This window comes from Carya illinoinensis, chromosome 4 (genome assembly GCF_018687715.1).
Source record: "Carya illinoinensis cultivar Pawnee chromosome 4, C.illinoinensisPawnee_v1, whole genome shotgun sequence".
NCBI classification, from domain to species: Eukaryota; Viridiplantae; Streptophyta; class Magnoliopsida; order Fagales; family Juglandaceae; genus Carya; species Carya illinoinensis.
The window spans coordinates 14,002,652-14,013,133 of record NC_056755.1 but is presented as its reverse complement, the minus strand read 5'-3'; the positions used below and the strand labels follow the sequence as shown (position 1 = coordinate 14,013,133).

At 37.2% G+C, this 10,482-nt stretch overlaps 1 protein-coding gene across 1 annotated transcript; it reads right to left on the bottom strand.

Moving 5' to 3' along the window:
• Window positions 1-342: 342 nt before the first annotated feature.
• Window positions 343-9,971, bottom strand: LOC122307327 (centromere/kinetochore protein zw10 homolog). Its single transcript, XM_043120139.1, has 14 exons — window positions 9,185-9,971; window positions 8,844-8,981; window positions 8,358-8,525; window positions 7,931-8,092; window positions 7,450-7,683; window positions 7,210-7,359; window positions 6,646-6,738; window positions 6,103-6,198; window positions 4,495-4,623; window positions 4,286-4,363; window positions 3,988-4,146; window positions 3,753-3,903; window positions 3,588-3,670; window positions 343-1,177 (listed from the first exon to the last, which is right to left on the bottom strand). The coding sequence occupies exons 1-14, from the start codon at window positions 9,758-9,760 to the stop codon at window positions 1,094-1,096; spliced, it is 2,301 nt and encodes a 766-aa protein (XP_042976073.1). The 5' UTR covers window positions 9,761-9,971; the 3' UTR covers window positions 343-1,093.
• Between the last annotated feature and the right edge of the window lie 511 nt (window positions 9,972-10,482).

The following is a 10,482-nucleotide window of genomic DNA, read 5'->3' as shown; positions in this document are numbered from 1 at the left end:
AATATTCGGGCGAGCAATTCGAACTTGTTTAATAGTTGCATCATTTAAATAAAATAAATTATTTATATTATATTTTATAATTTTATTTACAAGTTTTGACAAATAAATATTAGCTTTTTGCTAATATCTCAATAAAATTTATTTACACATGTCAATAATTATATACAATGACTCAACTGATATGTCAAGTATTAGAAATATGATTTCCTATAATCTCTACTACTATTCAAATTATTTTTATTATAAACATAAAGATAATGTTTAAAAATAAGTTTATAAGCCCCGAGCCAGACATTATGCAAAGTTGCATTGGCTTGTTTAATAAAGAATCAGCCAAATTCATGCTTGATCAAACCAATCTCGAGCGACTTTTCGAGTAATCTTATTTATTTACAGATCGACTAGATATTGTTCCTTGCTAGGAATGTTTTCCATTTAATTACTCCCTAATTGTTCGAGTAAGCATAAATGCTATTATCAAAAGTGTATTGTCGAGGACCATCGGGTCATTCTTAAAAATGTCAAGTGGGATAACATTACACATGAACCTCATCCTTCTTTAACATCTTCTTCAGCACGGATACACTCTTCACCTGTCCATGCCACAACCGTTTCGGTGCTGTTGGGAGTGATCAAAGCCTAGCTTGACAAGGAAAGTAGTCAGAGAGATGTTCTCCAGTGAATCATATTGCTCTTTTTTCTTATGGTAGCAACCGAGTTTCCTTTCTGCTTCTCAAGCTGCCCATCAGGCGTCCCCCTTCTTGGCCAAAACGAGTATCTGCTGCCCGAATGCTACCCAACAACATTTCGATAAACACAGCATTCATCAAGTAGTAGTTTTTGGCAGCTCCCAAAACTCTCTCTCTCTCTCTCTCCGGTACAAGTATCTCTTACAAACAAAAACTGCAGATGAGCAACTTCTTTTGCTTTTCTGCTCCTTGTATCAATTGGAATTTGAGACAACTTTTGTTTCTGTTCCTTAGGATTGCAATCCTTAAAACACTAACTGCAGCACCAGTGCCGTGAAGCCAGTAGTAGACTAATTTACTCTTCTTTACTTGCAGGCATTTCTGAGTAGTTCGAGTGAAAACTTCTAAAACCTGGTCTTTTCTATCCTCCATAAGCATTCTTTTCTTAAGGGGGAATCTGTAAATATGGATTTGATAAAATCTTCCACCTGAAAAGATGAATAGCTTACAGAAATAAGGAAAAATGTATAAACGATATAGTGGTAGAAGATTACAAAAAAAAAAAAATGAAAATGTACATAAGAAGGTTCATCAGCAGATATTTCATAACTTGTCGTATATGCACCATGTGAAGGTTTATTTTTAAGCTCCATAATTAGAGAAGACAAGAACACCAAAACATAGACAAAGTTTATAGAAAACAGAAACTAGTCTGGAATCATAATCTCTGTTTTTTTTTTCATATTTCCTTAAATTGAACTTTGGTACTAAGGATAGATGAGATAATCAGCTCAAGTAAGCTTTACTCCCAACTGAAAGGGAAAACCTCCATGAACCACTTTTGTAAGTAAGCTCTATTTCAGATCCAATTTAAATTTGGACTTTTCCATAATCAGGTCTTTCTACTTCCACCCTTTAAAACTAGGTGAGATAAGTGCAGATGTAAACCCACTAACTGATGAAAACATAGGGGAAGTTCTATTGAATATCTGCCAATATATAATTATAATTCTAGGAACTTCAATTGCTGAAGGCTCTTTAATTTGTTTTGAAGCTGTCTCCAGTCTAAAGGTGAGTCTTGCATAGTCTAAATTGGTCCTGGTGGATTCTGAGAGTAATATTCGAAGTTTGGCAAGTATTTTGGGCTGCAAGATATCTTCTTTGACCATGAAATAACTTGGTCTTCCATTGGGGGCTGTCTATAAGGTGAAGGCTTTTTGGAACGGCGTGCTTAAGCAGATTGAGAGGATGGAAAAGAACTTACTTGACATAAGAAGAATCACATTAATGAAGAGCACTCTTTCTAACCCTCCTATGTACTTGTTATCTTTATTTCCCTAACCCGCAGGTGTGGCAAACTATATTGAGAAGATTGTATGTGCCTTCTTGTGGGGTGGAATAGGGGATGAGGCCAAGTTCCACCTTGTTAGTTGGGGCAAGGTGTGTTCCCCGATTTCTAGGCTCTAGCTAAGGGTTGGGGGTACCCAAGTTGAGGTCATTTAACAAGGCCCTTCTTGGGAAGTGGTTATGGCGGTATCATCAAGGGGGATCATTATGATTTTAAGTATGAGAGTGCTAGCCTTGTGTACTTGGGCTACACCTACTCTTTTCTATCAATAAAATTTCATTTTACCTAAAAAAAGGGGTGTGTGTTTTTTTTTTGTGGGAGGGGGGGGGGGGGGTGTTTGGTGGGGGTGGCGTGTTCAGTGCTCTAATAATATGAGGGTCCTCCCCCCAAGTTTAAGGTTCAAATCCCCTTGAGTAACAATCTTTAGGGGCCATCGAACTGGGGTATTTTCCCCTTGAATTACCCGAGATGCACTTGAAGGAAACTTTGGCCTGTGCACCCCTGGGATTATAGTCGGGACGCTGTTCTCAGACACTCGATGCCAATTAAAAAATTAATGTGAGAGGTGCGCATGGTGTAGGGTTGTGGCAAAATATTAGAAATGCTTGGGGGGATCTTGCATGCCACTTCAGATTTGTGGTTGGAGAGTGATCCAGGGTCAAATTTTGGCATGACAGTTGGTATTGATGCTAGGGCCTTCAAGATTGCGTTTTCCTGCCATACTCCAGGTGTATGATTAGGAGGCCTTGATGGTGGATATTTTGGACAGCTCTAGTGGCTCTTTACTGTGGAATGTTCACTTTATGAGAACAGCCCCAAATTGGGAATTAAAGCTATCTCCGAACTTTTCATCTTGTGGCATACTTCAAGAATTGGTAATGTTGAGGTGGAGAAGATGATCTGGACATGCATATGGGGGCCCAAGCTGCCTTCCAAGGTGGTTTCTTTTTTTTTTTTTTTGGACGACTGCTTCTCTTAGAAAAATACTGACCATAACTTGACGAAGCCTGGACTTATTCGTGGATTGGTGTTATATGTATAAAAAAGTGGTGAATTTCTGGTTAGGATCATTTGGTACGAGGTTTTTAGCAAGACTAGATTTGCATGGGTCATGTCCAGATACGTGGTGGATTTTCTTGCTAGTTGGAGGGGTTTCCAAATTGCTAGTGTGAGGAATATGATTCCTGTGTCTCATGTGGTGCATTTGGCTGGAAATGAATTGTCAGAGTTTTGCGCATAGGGAACCATTGGATGATCATAGATGCTTCTTTTTCCATACTTTATCCTCGTGGGCTTCTGTTATTGTTCTCAATGGGGCTAGTTTTCATGATTCTCTTGTATCCGTATCTAGCTCCTAACTTGTATCTAGGTGTTCTCTTTGTATATCTCCTGTGTACTCAGGCTTTGCCTAATTACTTATTTCAATAAAATTTTATTTTCCCTAAAAAAAATAAAAATAAAAAATAAAAAAGAAGAATGCTGGGAACATCAGAAGGTACTATATAACACAAGCTCAACAAAGGCACATGCTCAAACAAGTCAAATCATACCTCTGATGATGTAAAAGAACAACTGACCAGCTGTGCACTTTCCCAAGCAGTGGTAATGGATTTAAGAGGCATATCTAATAGTTCTGAGGAACATTAAACGTAGAAGTAAATAAAGGATATCCACCAATTTAAAGAGAAAATTTAAGCGTAGGAGAGAAGTCATGCCTGCCAATTTACGGATTTTACATAAAGATGGTATGAGATTATCAACAGAGGGCAATAAGTCCTCTTGTGGCTTCTCCTTTTGCCCAACAGCAATCAGGGATTCAAACAAAGAAGATAGATTATCCAACATCCGATGAATCAGTCTTTGAAGCTGGGACATAAATATAATGGATTAGATTGCTTTTTATACATTAGCATGCCAAAGATAAAAGCCTTAGAATGTCTGATGGACTACCTGTAACGTTTCATCTGCAGCTATGTCATCTAAAAGGAGAATATCTGTTGTAATTCTAGTAAAAACTGACTCTAAAACCATACACATGCTTTTCTTGTAAGTTGAAGGCAGCAAGAGTGGCTCCCATATGATATGTACTTTCTCCAGAATGAAAATGACCTGATCAAAGAATTTCTTTTAGCTCCATCTAATTGCTTAAAGGAATGACTAGACGAAAATAAGAACCAAAAATGAGGGATCCTTTAATTAGTAAGAAAGAAAGAATTAAAAGCAGCACCCATAAAATTTACAGCAATACCTGATCTACACTAAACTTTGCTAATTCGAATTGTTGCTTTAGATGGGTATTCTGGAATCCATTAGCACCATCTACAGCCTAAAATAAAACAGAGTTTTGATTAAGTAATAAAATAGCACTTTGCAAGTTCTAGAAGGCAGATAAAAATCTAAATTTTCGTATGTAGAAGTCAGATTTACATGATGTATTCTCTCAAGACAAGACTGTACCTCTTTCAAATTAAATATAATAAGTTGAATTTGCTTCTGCAGTATTTCTTCTGCCATAAGATGAAATCGTGGAGCAATATCCGCAAATACAGCATGTTCCTTAATAGAACTAGGAAAGTCTGACCGATACTGGAACAACAGAATCAGATATATAAGCCAGCAAACAATCTAACCACCAAAAGAAAGATAGGACCGAATTTCTTTACTATTTTCCTTGGTGCTCTTTGGAGATACAAGGTACTTATGGTGTGGGTCAATGGGAAAAAACATTGAAGGGGTTGAGCGGTCTTTTCTCAACACATCAGACTCATTGTGGAGGATGGTTCTAGGATCAGTTTTTAGCATAATATTTTTTTTTTATAAGTATCTTTTAGCATGAAATTTGTTGTGGCATAGAGCACTCCAGAACAATTTCCCTACCATATATAGGATTGTGTGCAGGTCATCGGTGGCAGAGTTATTGGAGATTTCAGGTGGTTCTACTCGGTGGAATGTTCAATTCCTTATGCGTCGGATGATTGGGAAGTTAGTTGGGGTTCTTACAGAATTCTTTAATTTATAGGACTCTACCGGATTAAGGAATCAAGAAGCAAATAAGATGTCAAGGAGTCCCTCTGAGAAAGAGAGATTCTCTGTCCGTTCATTCTATAGGTTATCATTAATTAGGAGAGTAACCACTTCCCTTGGAGGAACGTTTGGAAGAGTAAGGTGCCTTTAAAGACTGCTTTCTCTATATGGACAGAAGCATTAGAGAAGACATAACCATGGACAACAAACAGAAATGCCAAATTATTGTGATCGACAGGTGTTGTACATGTAGAAAAAGTGCAGAAACTGTGGACCACTTGTTGCTTCATTGTGAGGCTGCCAAGGCCCTATGGGATGACATTTTTGGCAAAGCTGGGTTAGCACGGGCTATGCCTAGGGGGGTGGTGATTCTTCTTGCCAGCTGAAGAAGTCTTCATGGTATCCCACACATTGCAGGAATATGGAAAATGGTTCCCATACATCCCTTTTGTGGTGCATATAGAGGGAAGGAAATGATCGGAACTTCGAAGATAAGGAGCAGTTGCCAGAGGAACTCAACAGATTCCTTTTCAACATACTCTTTTCTGGGCAATAGCTTTAGATTTTATTTATTTTTTTTTATCAGTAATGTCTGCAAAATTTATTAGAAACAAATCCTTTTTTTCTTTTTTTTTAGATTTTAATGGGCAATGTTCATGATTTTCTTGTATCTATTTCTTCTTCCTAGCTACGTGTTTTCTCTTGTATACATCCAATGTACTTAGCTATGCTTACTGATATTTATAAAGTTTTAATTGTAAAAAAATTATTTTCCTTTGATAACAAACAATTGTCATTAAAATTCATCAGAAAATAGAAAAGAAACTTTAAAAATTTATTAGCATTAATTATGTAAAAACCAAGTTAAAAAAAAGGTTCTTGGAAGATAAGTTCTATTACTAGGTGTATATCGTGATCTTATCATATTTTAGATCATACCTGAACAATCATAGATGCATGTGCGTATGAGAGAGAGGGAGAGAGAGGTGGGGGGGAGTTGTTTTCATGAATACAGTAGCATGTAGAACACTTCATTCATACCTCAAATGCAAGCCCAAGTATCTCTTGAGAGAGATAGAGACAGTCATTGTGCATGAGAACAGCAACCTGATTGATGGAATCAAGCTGTTTTTCTAGCTTCAAGAGTCAAAAGTGAAGGGAATACAAGATATTAGAAAATTAAACCAGTTTTCATTTGATCATGAAAAAAACAGAGAATCAAGGCTAACAAAATTTAAGCTAAAATCTAACAAAATTTTGCTTAATGAGGTAACATAGGTAACTTTCAAAACTAGGAATTAAGATTAAGCTAAAAGAAAATCAAGGCTAGATAATTGGAAATTGGTAATAATAATAATAATAAAGAATAAAAAGTTTGATGATCATCATCCCCACGACTATTTTCTAAAGATATCTTCAATAACATTGAACCCAAGCTTTTCAAAATGTTGGGTGCAAAATCTATTGTTGTATGTTGCCTATAAGGATTTCTTTAGCATTTTAGGCATAAACACACAAATTGATGCCGTAATAAGATTTAGAAATTCAACTTTCATTTTATGCAATTGCATTGCATAAACTAACCTTCACAGGAATGACAACTTCATATAGAAGTAAAGCGTCCCTAGCAGCATGATAGAATTCCAGAGCAACTCTGGTGGATGACAAGCAAACATCCTGCTAAGAACTGCCATTAATCACAACCACACCCTCAAAGTATTATAAACACTGATTGGTGATTTAACCAAAGAATTTTAAGGAACACCAGAAGATTCCTTCATAACCAATATGACATCACCTAGTTCTTGTTATATAGAAATCATACCATCTAGCCCTTAAGATTTCAGATAACTTGTTACTTCAAAATATCATATATTCCTTATTTAGTGATAAAATAAAATTATATATTCCTCCTGGATTTCTGGTCAACATCTCATTTAAAGTTTCAAAAGTTTTTTTTTTCTTTTATAAAAAAGTTAAAAAAATATTTCCGTTTATTATATGTTTGGATAATTTTCCACCAAGTGAAAAAAAGAATGTAGAGATATATAATCACTTTTGAATTTCAAGGGTTGGCAAAAAAGTTTACATTTAAATCTTTCTAGTCTAACAAATGGAGAATCACATTCTGTCCTTTGGTCTATTTACCTTCAGCGTCTGATGCACTAGCTTCATTAGTTGAGTTGCTGCTTTAGACACCACACACCTCCCAGTCAGAAAAAGCAAGTCAACAACTTGATCGTAAGAATTTACAGCCATTCCATTAGTCTTAAATACAGGACTTTTCCTTGTGTATTCCTATTGAGCAAAAGGAGGTCGTTATTTTAGAAGCTGACATCCCTAAAATATTGAACTCTAAATGTACTAATACTGGGCTAAAAAGCTCACTTGAGGAACGTCAAAGTCACATTGTATAAGCAATTTTCTAGCATTTGCCAGGATTTCTGTCTTTTTCCTAGATGCAAAGTGAACCTCAACATTTTCAGCAAAGTTGGTCAACCTTTTATCCTTATCATCTGATGCTGAAATAAACCTCATTTCCTTTAAAGCAGTCTCAAACTGAGCCGTACTCTCAATTATCTTCTGAAAGTTACTGAGTTTTGAAGCATCTTCAGGTACAACCTGGAACAAGAAATCTTACATAATCAGATACAGATAAATAGGTGAATGCAACACAAGTTGCTAAAATAAAATCTCCATAGCATGAAGAATATACAAATGAATGATTCTCATATAATGTCACCAAAAAACCAATTCCCCAGCTTATGTATAGTCTTATTCTCATTAAGTCTGTCTATCGCAAGTTGTGAGCAAACCAAGTACACAAGGTAAGTATAGCGTTTCGCAAAAAAGATTTGTGAAAACAAACCTTGGAAAGAAAGTTACAAATAATAAGCTCTGATATCCTTGGCCATGTTAATCTTCCAAAAGATTGAATCCAAGAATCATTTTCGAAGCATATGCATTTGTAGATAAACTTAACAACCTGAACAATCCCCGAATAGATTGCCTCGCCGTCAACATTTTCAATCTGAAAATTATAAGAAAATTATTTTCAGCACAAAACTTAGAAACATTCTCAATCTGAAAACTATGGGGAGTATATTTCGAACAAAAATTACCAGAATCTATGTAAAATGCAAAAATGTAGAAAGAAAACAAGCATATGAACATGGTTAAAAAATGAGTGCTGCAACAATTGATCAAAACAACACCAATCAAATACACCTGAAGAAGCCCATATAAATAGACTCACGAACAGTGAAAAATTTTTAGTGTCAATGGACGATATTTACCTTGCCTGTTGGTAATATGTTCAATACTGCTTCAGTCATTTCTTTTGAGTCTTGAGTTAGCTCTTCCACAAATGAAACTGGCACTCCATGATTGACCACAGGAGTGACAACATACTTGATTATCAAATCTGCTACTTTAGAAAGTCCATAATCCAAAATTCCAACCACCTAAAAAAGGGCCATAACAGAATTAGAGAAATGAACTCATTGCAACGCATTCTGGCATGAGACCTCCGAAAGTAAAATGATTTTCTGATCACCAAAATCATTCCATTATGAAAATGTTAACAGACATCTTTAGCTTTTAAGAAACTGAACATAAACCGATGCAGATAAAAACATACTGGCTTACACACGTACAAACACTCGAACATACACATTCATACCTTCGTCCATATGTGTGTGCATATATATATATATATATGCACACACACATATACATAGATGCATGCTTACATACATAAATAAAGCATGGATTTAACTTACATCCATGGCTTTAATAACTGTTTGCAGCTCAATCCCATCAATTTCTTGAAGGCTCAATTGATATTGGACTCTGAGTCTACTGGTGTCCCGCTCGTAACGCACCGCAGTTTCCATGAATTTCATTAGCACCTCTTGAATCTACAAACCCAAATCCAAGACATCTAAAAAGACAATCACAAACTAAATAAAAATCACCAAATTGCCCAACACTCGAACCCAAATTCTTAAGGTGTTTTCTTTCATTTTCCCCAAATTTTCTCGGCAGCCAAACAGATCCTAAGAGGAAAACAAACACTCAAAAACTTTTCCCAAAAAAACCAATACGAAAACAAAATTCGCACCTCTTCAAAGCAATCCGACCACTCCTTCTTCAACAATCCGTACACCACTGGCTCTGTCTGTCCCTCGCTTTGATCAACTACGTCACCGTAGCGATCACGAACCCTCAGCGCCTTCTCCAAGTCCCTCACTTCCTCAGCGGCGAAGCTGAGCCGTCCATTCCGCATGGCTTCCCTGGCGCCCTTAAGCCTCTCGCTCGTTCCTACGATTACCCTTGCCAGCTCCAACATCTCCCGACTGGTCCTCGCTTCCCTCGTCTTTGCGGTCAGTTCCTCGACCGCGTCTCTAATCTCCACTTCGATCGGACGGTCGGAGTTCAGCCGCAACAGATCTGATATATCGGCAGAAATGAGATCGGACTGTGAAACGGCGTCGTTGCAGAGGGAGAAAAGGTTGGCGAATTGGTCGTGGTGGGAGACGATGTAGGATTGCACCTTGGACTTGATGTGGAGGGAATGGGAATCCAGGCGCTGGATGAGGAGGCGGAGATCCGGCGCCGAGAGAGGGCATGTAGGGTCGGATAGATCGCGGGCCGAGAGGAGGTCCCGAACGTTGATCGAGTCCCACAGGGCGTCCATTTATGCGTTAGCCAAGATCCGACGTCTGCGACGGCAGGCGGCGGGCCGTGTAGAGTATGGAATAAAGCTTTCGAAAGTAGCGGGAGCCGGAAAGAATTTGAACGGCGGAGAGGGCTAACATGCGCCGGGGGTAGTGGTAATAGAGTTGTGTGATACCAGGCCCATTTGGGCGTGGTCTATTTCAAAACTCGACGTTCAACGTGGTATTGTAATTTTTTTAAATAACTAGTGAGGATTCTTTGTTCTATTTTTACGGTGAAAGATTGTTCCATTTATTTATATCATGGATAATTATAATTTTTGATTTGAGAAATATAAGTTAAATTTTAACTTTTTTAATTCTTCAATACACAAATTTCTTTATGTCTTACAGGGTCTTATCCTGCGCTTCCAAACTAACCGTCTGAGAGATAGATCTTTACATTAAATCAACGTTTAAAACAGCACACAAAGCACTCACTCCCCTGCAATAGAGCACAAACTTTATGGATCCCTGGTTCTAGAGATAATGTTTTCTATATTTTGATTTTTTTGACTTTTTTTTTCTTAATAAAATCTAAAACAAAGTAAATTGAAAATACATGAAAAATACAAAAAAAAACCGAAATAAATCGCAAAAAAAAAACCCAAAAAATCAAGGTTATACACGTGCCACTTTGGAAAAATGGCGTGCAGCAAATCTGAAATGCTAGTGACCCTGACCCCTAAAACAGCTGCGCGTG